The following is a 13,702-nucleotide window of genomic DNA, read 5'->3' on the forward strand; positions in this document are numbered from 1 at the left end:
AAGATGGATGCTTTCGCCCGACTCGATTTGAGTACCCAGTCTGAGGAGGACAGGTAAAGGTTCCTTGTTCCTTGTTCAGTTTTTGAATCCTCTCTTGGTGTCAGTCTTTTTGACTCTGTTGGTATGAGATCAGGTCATCTGTAAATAAAACTATGACTAATTGATGAGTCATTTTGTTAAGATTACCATAACAGGCTAATATGAACGTGTCCAGCTGTGGCTGTTGAAACTGTAGATTTGATATTACTATACAAAAACTGAAACCAAGTAATAATGTAGTGGTATGTGTACTGTGTTCTCACAGTAGCTCTGTGTTTCCTGTTCCCAGGTTGGATCTGATGTTTCACACCCCAAGGAGGCTGACCATGGAGAAAATGGTTTCTAAGCACCTGAGCCCCCAGCACAGGGTCAGCAGGCGCATGGTGATCAGCATGCCCAACCTGCAGGACATCAAACTGCCAGAGGGACCTGCTAGAAATTCCTCACTCCGAAGAACACAGACAGGAGTTGGTAAGGGGAGAATGTGTTGAGCAAATACTGTGTCTTTTGGATTGGGATTGTGGGTGATGTCAGTGTATAACTGTCACAGAAACAGTGTCAGGTGCTGGGAGGAAATAGTGAGCTCAGTAATTTTGAGCTGTCTGTGCTTCCTCTGGCCTGTGAAATCAGTCTGTAGCCTTGTGTAAGTTTTGCTGGACTACAAAAGAGTGATTGGTCCCAATGGGATTGATACTGGAGTCAGTAATCATGTTCTGTCCTCACCCACCTTATGCCCAGTTCTTCACTGCCTCTAAACACAGGCTTAGGCTTAGCACTGGTTAACAAAGCAATAAGCTGCTTTTTTTCCTTTAATTTTTCCCTTTTCTTCTTCCCCCCTTTCCCTCTTTCCCCTCCTTTCCCTCTTCTCCCCTCCTTTCCCTCTTCTCCCCTCCTTTCCCTCTTCTCCCCTCCTTTCCCTCTTCTCCCCTCCTTTCCCTCTTCTCCCCTCCTTTCCCTCTTCTCCCCTCCTTTCCCTCTTCTCCCCTCCTTTCCCTCTTCTCCCCTCCTTTCCCTCTTCTCCCCTCCTTTCCCTCTTCTCCCCTCCTTTCCCTCTTCTCCCCTCCTTTCCCTCTTCTCCCCTCCTTTCCCTCTTCTCCCCTCCTTTCCCTCTTCTCCCCTCCTTTCCCTCTTCTCCCCTCCTTTCCCTCTTCTCCCCTCCTTTCCCTCTTCTCCCCCTCTTTTTCCCCCTTTCCCTCTTTCCCCTGCTTTCCCTCTTTTCCCTTCCCTTTCCCTTTTTTCTCTTTTCAAATTGATATTATCAGATTAGGGAATGTTCTGGTAGTAAGAATGATGAGCATGTAAATATATTTGTGTCCTGGCACAACTTCAGTCTTGCTTGCCTGTGCCACGATGTAATTGCTTGTGGCTGTGCTGGGGATTCTCTGTTGTTTGTACTGTTGCTGGCTGTGAAGATATTTACACTTTTACTCCTCACCCTAACCAGTGTACTTTTTTGGGGTTTGTTTCTAGCTGTGAGAATGCCCTCCAAATCAATCAGTACCTTCAAAATCCCAGAAATTCACTTCCCTCTGATGTTCCAGTGTGTTCACTCCTACTACACAGACTTCTTCAACCACCTCAGCAAAGCTCTCAACTCCTTACCCCCTGAGAACTCCGCCTTGCTGGCAAGGTACTTCTACCTCAGGGGACTTATTAGCTTGATGCAAGGGAAACTACTAAATGCACTTTCTGACTTTCAGAACCTAGAAAAAACAGACTTAAGAATTTTCCCTACTGATCTTGTAAGAAAAATAGTGGAGACTTTGCCTCACTCGGAGCGTGCGCAGGCTGAGCGCAAACCAGAGCTCAAGAGGCTGATCAGTCGAGTGATGGAAAAGCAAAGAGAAGTTCTGAAAACAGATGACCACGTCAAAAATTTTGAGTTGCCTAAAACACACATGCAGCTGGATGATTTTGTGAAGAGAATCCAGGAGTCTGGGATTGTCAGGGATATAGACACGATCCACCGCTTGTTCGATGCCCTGACAGTGGGTGAGTATAGTCTAGTTGACATTGTGGTGACATAGGTTGGACTTGATGATCTCAGAGGTCTTTTCCAACCTGATGCTGTGATTCTCTAAGATTGTTCCTTTCCCTTTTAATTATTACCTAACGTTTTCTAAAAACCCACAATATGTGACCTTTATGGACAACTTTATTTAATTAGGATAATTATAGAGAATAGATTTAACGTATACAGGAATGGCTATACATGCATGCACAATAAAAAGGCACAATTTGAAACTTACTATCTTTTCAAAGCTCTCTTTCTGTGCAAATCTGTGTAAGAGTTTCTCACACTAAAGAGGTTTTAAAAAAATTTTTAGGACAGCAGAAACAAATCGATCCTGAAACATTCAGAGATTTCTACAACTACTGGAAAGAAACTGAAGCAGAAGCTCAAGAGGTGAATCTGCCACCAGCAGTAATAGAGCATCTAGACAAAAATGAATGTGTCTACAAGTTGTCCTGCTCAGTAAAAACCAACTATGGGGTAGGGAAAATAGCTCTGACCCAAAAGCGCTTGTTCCTGTTGACTGAAGGACGTCCTGGCTATGTCCAGATTGCTGCTTTCAGGGATATAGAGGTGAGCACCAAGTACCTTCCTGTTCTCTGCCATGCCTGGATATAGGCAGTGTTCCAGCTGCAAAATGAGCTGTGTCTCACTGTAGAGTTTCACTAAGGAGAGGAGGAACCACTGCTGAAGTCAGTAATGTATGAGTCAGTAATATATGAGTGATTAGGTAAAATTCTGGGGGTTTGGACCAGAAATTTCATGACTAAAGATCAAGAGGTCATAACCTCTAGATGTACAGAAATGTGCAAAGTGCAGCACATGGGATATAGAGCCAGAGGAGTGTGATAACATGAGCATAAAATGTGCTCGTGTGACTGAGGTGTCAGTGGACCAACTTGTATCCAGTGTGGAGCCAAGTCTGTGTGATGTTTGGAACTTCTGTTTTCGTATAACCACCTCTGCTTAACTGTATATGGACAATTGAAGTAATTAGCTGTAATTAGAGAAAGTTGCCCTGCAGGGTGAGGGGAGTGCTGCACCTTATCTGTGATTGCATGATACATCCTCCTTGTTCTTGTGAGACCCACCTGGAATACTTTGTGCAGTTCTGGTGTCTTTAACTTAAGAAGGACATGAAACTGTTGGAGCAAGTCCAGAGGAGGCCATGAAGTTGCTAAGAGGACTGGAGCATCTCCCCTGTGAGGACAGGCTGAGGGAGTTGGGGCTGTTCAGCCTGGAGAAGAGAAGACTGTGTGGAGACCTCAGAGCAACTTTTCAATATCGGAAGGGCCTACAGGGAGGCAGAGCGGGACTCTGTGTTAGGAACTGCAGTGATAGGACAAGGAGGAATGGGGTCAAATTGAAGGAGGAGAATTTTAGGTTAGATATAGAAAAACGTTTTTTACTTTAAGGGTGGTGAGATTTAGGAACAGATGGCCCAGGGCTGTGGTGGCTGCCCCAACCCTGGTGGTGTTCAAGGCCAGGCTGGATGAGCCTTGAGCAACCTGATCTACTGGGGAGATGTCCCTGCCCATGGCGGTGGGGTTGGGTCCAGATGATCTGTAAGGTCCATTCCAACCTAAATTCTATGATTCTCTCTTTTCCATGCCTTTCCAGGATGTTAAGAACACAACTGTAACTTTCCTTCTATTGAGAATACCTACTCTGAGGATTAAAACACTGTCTAAAAAAGAAGTCTTTGAAGCCAACCTTAAAACTGAGTGTGATCTCTGGTACCTGATAGTAAAAGAAATGTGGGCTGGAAAGAAAATGGCATATGATCACAAGGTATAGATATGGGAAATTTCTAACCAAAGAAGTATGAAGTATGTGCTTCCTGTCTCTGTTCTAAATCATTCTTGCACTAACCTTAGAATTTCTAGATCCTTCTCTCCCATGAAGAAGGATCCAGCCTGAAAATAGGTTTCCATCCTATGTCCTCTGTATGTTTTCATCTGGTTTTTTTTGCACATCGTGTGTCAAGATTGTGCCAGATCTGAAGGATTCCTTCAGTGTGAGGAATTAGCCCTGCCTCCTGGCTCCCTGCCCTGTGACCTGGCTTGGGAGTGGAACATGGGATGTGGGAGTGGGGTCTGACAGCAAGGAGCATGAATTATGCTGCAGGACAGGAACTGACTGGTGCTTGTGCCAAGCATGACATGTATGGTTATTGTTGAGCACAATGACTTGTAAAAATAATGAGCAACAGATAAACTACAGTAAGACTTTTGTCTTTAGGATCCTCAGTATATTCAGCAAGCACTGACAAATGTTCTCCTGATGGATGCTGTGGTTGGTGCCCTGCAGTCCTCCAAGAGCATCTATGCAGCCTCTAAACTGTCTTATTTTGACAGGATGAAAAATGAAGGTCAGTCCCATAGCAGTGTTACAAAGCTGCTGGTGTTGCATCATATCTCTCTGCTCTTGCAGTGTATGTTGTGTCTTTCAAGCTGGATATGTGTAGAGATACAAAAGACATTAGGTTAATTGCATTTTCACCTATACAGTGTTAATAAAAAGCTTAGGGGTGGGGGTTGTTTGGGGTATTTTTTTGAGTTTCTGTGCATTGGAAATGTCTGTCTTCATGCTGGATGTTGTGGTTTTGTCTTGGTTGTTTAGACTCTTTGGGTGGTGGTGGATGCCTTTGCTACCAGAACTCATACAAATGATGTTTGGGCTCTCCTAGTCAGCTAAGGCTGGAGGGAAAGAAAAGTGAGAAATGTGAATGAATGTTGCAGAATTATTATCTCATAAGAAGTATAGATGAAAGTGTGCATTTCATGACCTTCTAAAAATCTATTTTAGTGCCTATGATGGTCCCCAAAACAACTTCAGAGACACTAAAGCACAAAATCAACCCCTCAGCTGGTGAGACATTTCCACAGGCAATAGATGTCTTGCTTTATACGCCAGGTAAGGTGATGTATTGCTTTCCTTAGGTTAGCCCAGCTCTAATTAGCCTATAAAGCACATTATCTCCTAACACCTGGCATTGTGCCTGCCTGTCTTGCTCACATTCTGACATGCTTTGGTTGTGTGTTGAATACTAAACCAGAAATTCATTAAAAAAGAACAGCAGCATTGCATATTAAGATACTCCAAGGCATAGTTTTCCAAGTCTTAATTTGTCTTCCTGTGTGTATGTGCCTTATCATAGACTTCAACCCTGTGTTCATGTGCTGCTTTCCCATTAAGACTGGTTGAGCAGGGTGGGTGGGTGAATGATGCTGCACCACTGATCAATATTCATTGTTGGTTTTGTTTTCCAGTGGGGTCATGTGGGAGTGTTTGTTTGTGTGGTGAGTGGGTTCAGTGGTGTTTTTCTTCCTTTGTAGTGTGAGGCTTCTAAGAGAAGCTCTAATGGAACAGATAGAGTGTGTGGATTTGTTAGTTGTATCTCACAGGGTTTAATAAAAGCCTTTCTGCAATCCCAATTAGCTCAGCATTTAGTCATCAATGAAAGAGATTATCTCTGCTCTGAATAACTTTGGAGTGTAAGATTAAATCATTGGGTGAACTCCACAAAAATTGGGTGAACAAGCACAAATTCATTGTGCAAACTGTGTCAGTCAATAACTGGTGATGGAAGTTCCAGATCACAGATGTGTTTCCCTAGAAACCTGCTCTGTCTAACTAGGGTTTTCCCATTCCAAAACTGCTTCTTTTCTAGGGCATCTTGACCCTTCAGAAAAACCTGGCAATGCTCATCCAAAACTCTGGTGTGCTCTGAATGAGGGGAAGGTGGTGGTCTTTGATGCATCTACCTGGTCTATTCAACAGCACTGCTTCAGGATGGGTCACTCTAAACTGGTAAGACTGATGCAGATACCACCAGTGCTGCTTTAGTTGGGTGGATTTGTTGCTGTAGCCTGTATGACCCAGAGTCATGTTGTTCCTTCAAAGTTCTTGGGTTGTTTGGGCTTCAGTTAACTTGGAGAAATGAGATTTTCGAGAAGGAGAGAAAGGAAAGGGAATGCATTCATGATAAACCAAGTCAACTGATAGGAAGTGATGGATTGGGTTTGGGAGGGCCTGATGGGCTCTTGGGACAGGAAGGTTTGAAACACTTGAGGAGAAAGCGAATCAATGCATAGAGAAGATGAGAAGAGGAGGTCTAAGAATAGATGAAAGAACTGGAAACTGGGGAAAGGTGTAAGGAAACCAGGTGGATGCTATTGAAAGAGAACTAGATAGAGTGCTAAAAGAAGGTGACTCAACAAGCAGGTTAGAGTTACTTTGGAAAGACCTGAAAGAATAACTTCCTTGATGAAAGGGGAATCTGAACCAGGAACACAGCCTGAGTGGAAAACATGCAGTGGGGAGAACAACACACAGGGAAAGGGATTGAATAGGTCACTTGTGTGAAAGATAGTAACATAAAATACATCACTGTGGATGAGTGTGGGAGAGAGTGAAAAAGGCAGAGGTAAAGCTGATGGTGAAGAGCTGGGTGGAAGGCAGATGGAATTCCAGAAGAGTTGAATACTGACCTGTTCTAAAGGAGAAAAAGAAAAGAGGAGGAAAGTTTGGAACTGATGGAACTTTGGAGAGAGAGAAATCAAGAGGTTGTGACTGAGGGAAGGACATTAGAGACAGTAGAGGAGAAAGTATTTTCTTATACACTACTGATAACTGAAGTAGGAACTGTGCTTATATTGGAGGGTTAGGTTGGCTCCCAATCCAGATGAGAGAAGCACAATGACTTCTGTGGTTCCCCTGATGTCCTTTGTAACTCTTACTCAGTTTGGGCCAAAGAAACACATCTTTGAGTCAGTTGCCAAGTAAATTATTTATCCTGTTTACTGAAGGATGAACTTGTCAAAGAGATCTGTCCTCTCTGATTACTGATAGAGCAGAGCAAAGGACAGAACACTGGAGAGCTGAGCTTTGATCTCTTACTGAAATCACCAGGAAACTGTAGTGTTTTAATACAGCCTTTTGCCATGTTGGGTTAAAGAGTGATTTTGTTTCTAGATTTCAGTTAACTCTGCTTTTTCTGCCCAGACCTGTATGATCATGGTCGAACAGAGTCAGGTGTGGATTGGTTCTCAGGACTCCATTATTTATATAATCAACACCCACAGTATGTCCTGCAACAAGCAACTGAATGATCATCGCTCTGATGTTACAGACATCATTGTGGAGAAGAAGAATGGAATACCCAGGTATGTCTGGTTTGATTTTCCTAGGTGCTGGAAAGCATTTATTGTTTTAAACAGCTAACATAAGCCTTCATTTAGCCCATTTTTGTAGCTCCAAGATTGTATGTGGTCAACTAAGAATTTTCTGTTTTTAAAGGAAGAGCATTATGTACTTTGGGACAAAGGGGATAAAGGAATGCTCTTTTGGACAAGGATGAGAGCAGCCAGGAATTGGCAGCATCCAGTGATGAATAGGTAGAGCTGCAGGTTAAAGACCACTTGAGTTCTGCTTTGAGCACATCCTTGGCAAGATGTTTGCAACATGCTTCTGGATTTTTCCTGCCTGTTTGTGAAAGAAATAGTACGTTTATTGTTCTGTCCTGGCAAAACACTTTTGATCTGTTGGTAGCACTGGGAAGAGCCTTGGCTGAAGGCCTTAACCTGCTGTATTCCCATGGGAATGCCAACTCTGAGGTCAGACACAGGTCTGCCAGTGGTGCAGCAGGTGTAACTGGGTTTCAGGAAGAATTTGTTTAGGTGTTGTTGGAACCTTCTGAAAAAGATTTTCTCATCCTAAGACAACAAATGTTGAAGGTAAAAAGGAAAGGGATAGTGTAATTTGTTTTCTCAGGTGCAGTAGCAAAGGAAAACAGTTTTGAGATATTTTCATCCTGACTCCAGGAAAAAAATCCGTCAGGCAACAATGTTCAGAAGAATTACAGTTTTGTTGTTCTGAGCTCCTCATGCATGAGGTAACACACACTCTTGTTCACTGAGATTTCTGCATTAGCCTGCAGTGTTTCCAGTCATACAGTTTGTAAAGGACAATCTTAAGGATAATCAAAAAAAGAACATTAATTTGGCTTACTGTAGAACTGGTTGTTTTGCTAGTAAGTCTTTTCTGTGTGTGCACTTCTCTGAACATGAATGCACACTATACTTTGGTGTTGTTTCTTTAATCCATGCCCACAGTGAAGCCTACTCCAGCAGTTTAGATGGCACAGTGATTGCTTGGAACATCAGCACTCTGAAGGTGAACCGTGTGTTCCAGCTGCCCTGCCAGAATCTCACCTCCATCAGGATTCATGGTGACCAACTGTGGTGCTGTAAGTCCATTCCTCAAATAACTAAAACCCCAGAAACATCTCCACATACAGAAACAAGGCAGTAGTTAGATGCATCCCTCTTATTTTGCCTCTTCTCTCTGTGGTTCACAGAGAAGAAAGAACTAGGCACCTCTGTCACTAACCCTTTAACCTTTCATGTTGAAGGTACCAGGAGTTGCATCCTTGTAGTGTCTACTCATGAGTTTCAGCTGCAGATGAAAATTGAGCATCACCTGAAGGATGTGTGTTCCTATTTTCTTGGCTTCCAGCTCTTTCCAGAGGTATTACCCTGTTGCTAGAGTGTAAAGGAGGCATGGCCATGTGGCATGGCAAGCCATGGTTGTTGTGATGCATTTCCTGCCAGCAGTGCTTATCTCACACATACCTTTCTGTGCTTTAGAGGGATGAAGTGTGGGCATCCTACTCAGGGAGCAGTGACCTGTATGTCTGGAACACCAAAGACTTTTCAAGTACACCTCAGAAGATTCATCTTCAAGATTGCTCTGAGATTACTTGCATGATAAGAGTTAAAAATCAGGTGAGACACACTTGGACTGTTTTAAGCTGTTGTTGATTTCTTTGCTGAGGTTTTGTTTGCAGCTCTCATGGGGTGTCTGCTTCCTTACTGGGTGTGTGCACACCTGCTGCTCTGGAATGTCCTCTTGGAAGTCAGAGAAGCTAATGACTGCCCAACACAGCTGGCTGTTGGTATGCCCCAAAATGCATGTCAAGCCAAAGCCTCATCAGTAATTAACTGTGTGGTGACATTTATTAGTCACTGACATTTCCAGGCAACTGTAGAAACTGAAAGTTTAGGTCCTTTGATATTTCATCTCAGGACTCCTCAGACTAAGCCTTGAAGTGAGGTTAATAGACACACAGTAAATGCCAATTAATTGCCCTATTTTTGTAGATGACCTTTTCCTTGGTTAACTACCACATTCCTAACTCAAGAGAGACCAAAGGAGCCAACACCTTTCTGCCTTAACATCTTGTGCCCTTGTTGTCACCCTGCACCTCAGGCTCTGTGCCTGCTCTTTGTGTGCAACTGATTGTGGTTGTGCTGCCACGTGGGCAGGTCAGGGTTAATTTGCAGATAAATAGCTAATGTGTATCTATTGGGAAAGCAGCTTTCAGAATCTTTTTCTCATATCTTTCCTCCTTCCTCCCTCAAAAATGACTTTTTTTCATGGAGTGCCTCATGAAATAGGGAATTTTTCTCTGTGTTCAACCTTTGGTTAGATTTTTGAACTAAAATGGAAAATCCTTTCTAAGATATCCTTCTCCAAAGAAGAGATGGATATATTTAACCTCTGTTTTGAGGGAGGGAGAGGATTGTTTGGAACCCCCCAGGCATTAAGCTCTATTTTGTTTTACTTAAGAACTTCCTTTTCCCTTACTCCTTGCTCAGCTCCACGTGAACTAACAGTGTACTCCAACTCATTGATATAAAAGGAGCAGCTGGAAAATATCCCTGTGTGATCCATCTCCTGAACCTGAGTGTTCCTTGTGCCATCTTTGTGCCTGCACACAGCTCTGCAGCCTTCAGGTGTCCAAAGGGGAGCCTGGAGCTTCTACAGAATCACAGAAGGTCAAGGTTAATGTTGGAAGGGACTGCAGTGGGTCATGTGGTCTAATCCCTCTGCTCAAACAGGGTCCCCAGAGCACAGCACTGAGGATTGTGTCCAGATGGGTCTGGAAGATCTCCAGTGAGGGAGACTCCACACCTCTCTGGACAATCTGTGCCAGTGCATGGACACCCACACAGGAAAGAAGTTCTTCCTCATGTTTGGGTGGAACTTCCTGTGCATCAGTTTCTGCCCATTGCCTCTTGTCCTGTTTTTGGGCACCACTGAGCAGAGAGCCTGCTCTCTGACACCCTCCTTCAGATACTTGGAGACACTGATGAGGACCCTCTCAGTCATCCCTTCTTGAGGCTGAACAGGCCCAGCTCCCTCAGCCTTTCCTCATAAGAGAGATGCTCCAGTCCCTTAATCCTTTTTTTTCCCTTTTCTGGACCTGCTGCAGGAGCTCCATGTCTCCTTCAGATACTTGGAGACACTGATGAGGACCCTCTCAGTCATCCCTTCTTGAGGCTGAACAGGCCCAGCTCCCTCAGCCTTTCCTCATAAGAGAGATGCTCCAGTCCCTTAATCCTTTTTTTTCCCTTTTCTGGACCTGCTGCAGGAGCTCCATGTCCCTGTGGCACTGAGGAGCCCAGAACTGGACACAGCACTCCAGCTGTGACCTCACCAGGGCTGAGCAGAGGGACAGGATCCCTGACCTGCTGGCACTGCACCAATGCTCTTCCTAATGCACCTCAGGATCCCATTGGTCTTGGCCCTAAGGGCACACTGCTGGCCCAGGGACAGCTTGTTGCCACCAGGAGCCCCAGGTCCTCCTCTGCAGATCTGCTCTGCACTGGGTCAGCCCCAGCCTGTACTGGTGCATGGGGTTATTCCTCCCCAGGTGCAGGACCTGTACTTGGCTTTGTTGAACTTCAGACAGTTGTTCTCTGCCCACAAGGTCCTTCTGATAGGCTGCACAGCATTCTGGGGGATTGGCCTCTCCTCCCACATCTGCCCCTTCATCCACGTCATTGATGAACAAATTAACCAATACTGGGCCTAGTATTGACCCTTGGGGGACATCACCATTGACCTGTGCCCCCACTCCCACCCCTCTGTGCTCTGCCACTCTCACTCCTACACAGCTCTGCAGGTACTGAGAGTGAACTTACAGCCTGGTGAAGGCTGACAGCAATATTGGTAGGGCTGCATGATGCAGGCTTCAGTTGAAGTGCTTTAATTAAAAATTAATTAGTTTGTCTTTAAGACAACTAGTAAAATGTGCACCTTGGCCTCACTCCTTCAGTATCTGTTTTTGGACCCAATCTCTGTGGCTCTGATTTCGTTGTGAACTTGCTGGTGCCACAGGTCCTAGAGCAGCACGTTCCAGAAGTTCACTGTACTGGGAAGTGCTTTCTTCTCAGTGAAGCTGAACTCTTGCTGGTTCTGACATGTCCCTGACTTCCCTGATTTCAGGAGGTGCTGAACAGTGGTTCTACATTCTGCTTATCTCCACTTCTGTGAGTCTGTAAACCTTCATGGGTTCCCTCCTTAGTCGCCTTCTCTCCAGCCTAGGGAGTCCTGGCTTTTCCATATTCCCAGCGAGGGTGCTGAGGCACTGGCACAGGTTGTCCAGGGAAGCTGTGGTTGCTCCATCCCTGGAGGTGTTCCAGGCCAGGCTGGATGGGGCTTGGAGTAACCTGGTCTAGTGGAAGGTGTCCCTGCCCAGGGCAGGGGGTGGAACTAGATGGTTTTGAAGGTCCCTTCCAACCCAAACCAATCTGTGCTTCCATGGTCTTTGCTCATATGGCAGCTGCTCCTTTCTCTTGACAGTTTTAGTTACCCTTCCCTGGATTTTCCCTGCTCTTGCAGTGCAAGGGCTGTGCTTTACTTGGGGATGAAGTGACACCTTTTGTAACTCTGTGCTGGGTCTGTGGAACCAAACACAAGTTGAGGCACTGAGGTAAGCAGAGAGATCACCAGGAACTCACAGCTCAATGCACAGCAGCTGAGGAGACCTGGAGGGGGCCAGGAGCAGTGGTGGCCATGACCCTTATATATCTGAGGGAATTTTCAGTGTCTCCCTTTCTCAGCCAAGCAGGACAGAACCCTCAACTGTACCAATGTGCCATATTGATCTCCTTGACTGTGTCCTGGGCTGCAGTGTGAAGTGCTGACAGTGACTGTGGGTCTGTTTTGTTTCCCCCAGCTGTGGGTTGGCAGCAGTGGAAGTTTGCAAGGCAAAAGCAAAGGGAAGATCTATGTGGTCAGTGCTGAGAAGAAGACAGTGGAGAAGGAGCTGGTTGGCCATGCTGACACGGTGAGGGCTCTGTGCTCGGCCGAGGACAGGTACGTCCTCAGCGGCTCTGGCAAGGAAGAAGGGAAGATTGCCATTTGGAAGGCTGGATAGCTGAGCTGTTCCTAGTGTGTCTGCAGTGATGGAGACAGGTGAAGACCTCGGGCTGTGTTTACTCCAGCATTTTGCATCTATTTCAACTACCTGTCAGTGTTACTGTCTTGTATTTATTGAGTTATTTTAGTCCCTGTGTTGCTGTAGAAAACGGAAATCGAAGCAAATCTCTCCTCACCCCTTGTTCTGCTCCTCTAGGTTTGATAAAGGAACAGCAATGTGGGCAGAGGTCACTGGGGTCAGACTGGACACGAGGTGGTGTGCAGGGTCAGGGTTACAGGTCACACTGCCTGGTGCAGGTCACGCTGGGAGCACTGGAGTCAGCTCAGGAATTCCCCTGGAGCTCTCTCCAGACAGTGCAGAGTTGCCTAAAAATGGGATTCCATGTTGTCTGTACAGCCTGTAGTGCTGAAAATGGGTACAGAGAGGCAAAACCCAAGTGCACTTGTTGGACTTAGGAGCTGCTGTCAGTGCTGAGCATCTTTGTGAGCTCACAGCTGCAGCTGGGCAGAGTCCCTCCCCCGTGGTGTTCCTGGGGCTGTTGGTTAGAGCTGCAGACACAGACAGCACTGAAAGCTCCTGCAGCTGAAATGAGACACTGGGATATTTTCAATGACTATTTTACTTTTTTAAACTTTTTTTTTTCCCTGTAAAAACAATGCACAGCATTTGGCATTTCTAATAGTCTGCAAAACTGATTATTTTTATCTGGAGCATTAATTTATTTAATTCCTGTATATATTTGCCTTTGGAACCAGCTCTCAGTCCCTGTGCAAACAAAGCTCTGCTCCTCCTCCCTTCAGTCCCTGTTTCTGCCATCAGAGGAACTGCTGCTGTTTTGGGTAGAACCATTTTGAGGCTCTGCAGTGTCCTCAAACCTGGAGCAAGGACCACGGGCTGCAGCCTGGAGGAGTCCCCAGAGCAGCATTCCCTCATCCCTGCCTGGTGCACAGTGACTTTGTCACTGGTGACAGTTGTCTACAAGTAAAGCAATAAATCCGTGTAGGATAGTTTATCTGTATCAGAGCAAAGTGGAAAACAGTGTTCAGAACACTGAGAATGGAGAAAATGGGCTGCTCCTTCTGTTAATGCACAGTGCAGGACTAATGGGTGGAACTGCTGGAAATGTTCTCCATGTGATACTTCTGCTGATAAACGTTTTTATCATGTGATGGTAACTGAAATTTTACCTTTTTAGTTTTTTTATCAATTTAAGAATATTAAACACTATATTGATACCTTGGCCTCTCTGTGGGCTTTGTTCTTTTTCCTGTGTAACTCCATACATGAGAGTGATGATTTTAGCACTGTCTTAACATCCTCTGTGTGCTGTGAAGATTGGCCTGGGTTGTTATCTCTGCATTGAAACAGCTTCTGCTCTAACGTGTCCCCTTTGAGCCTCACATCTGTGACTTTCAGGT

The 13,702-nt window shown here is 45.2% G+C and overlaps 1 protein-coding gene across 1 annotated transcript in view; it reads left to right on the forward strand.

Annotated features, from left to right (window-relative positions):
* The window catches only part of DENND3 (DENN/MADD domain containing 3), a gene marked incomplete at its 5' end in the record, with an annotated part of 20,642 nt that extends 8,361 nt beyond the window's left edge, over positions 1 to 12,281 (forward strand). Inside the window, 13 exon segments of the mRNA XM_009074350.1 lie at positions 1 to 53; positions 329 to 510; positions 1,510 to 2,031; positions 2,367 to 2,626; positions 3,674 to 3,844; positions 4,295 to 4,424; positions 4,862 to 4,969; positions 5,727 to 5,866; positions 7,061 to 7,221; positions 8,170 to 8,303; positions 8,469 to 8,584; positions 8,704 to 8,841; positions 12,081 to 12,281. The exon segment at positions 1 to 53 is cut by the window's left edge and continues 33 nt beyond it. Of these exon segments, the coding sequence (XP_009072598.1) occupies positions 1 to 53; positions 329 to 510; positions 1,510 to 2,031; positions 2,367 to 2,626; positions 3,674 to 3,844; positions 4,295 to 4,424; positions 4,862 to 4,969; positions 5,727 to 5,866; positions 7,061 to 7,221; positions 8,170 to 8,303; positions 8,469 to 8,584; positions 8,704 to 8,841; positions 12,081 to 12,281 (2,316 nt within the window).
* Between the last annotated feature and the right edge of the window lie 1,421 nt (positions 12,282 to 13,702).

Source organism: Acanthisitta chloris, unplaced genomic scaffold (assembly GCF_000695815.1).
Source record: "Acanthisitta chloris isolate BGI_N310 unplaced genomic scaffold, ASM69581v1 scaffold8155, whole genome shotgun sequence".
NCBI classification, from domain to species: Eukaryota; Metazoa; Chordata; class Aves; order Passeriformes; family Acanthisittidae; genus Acanthisitta; species Acanthisitta chloris.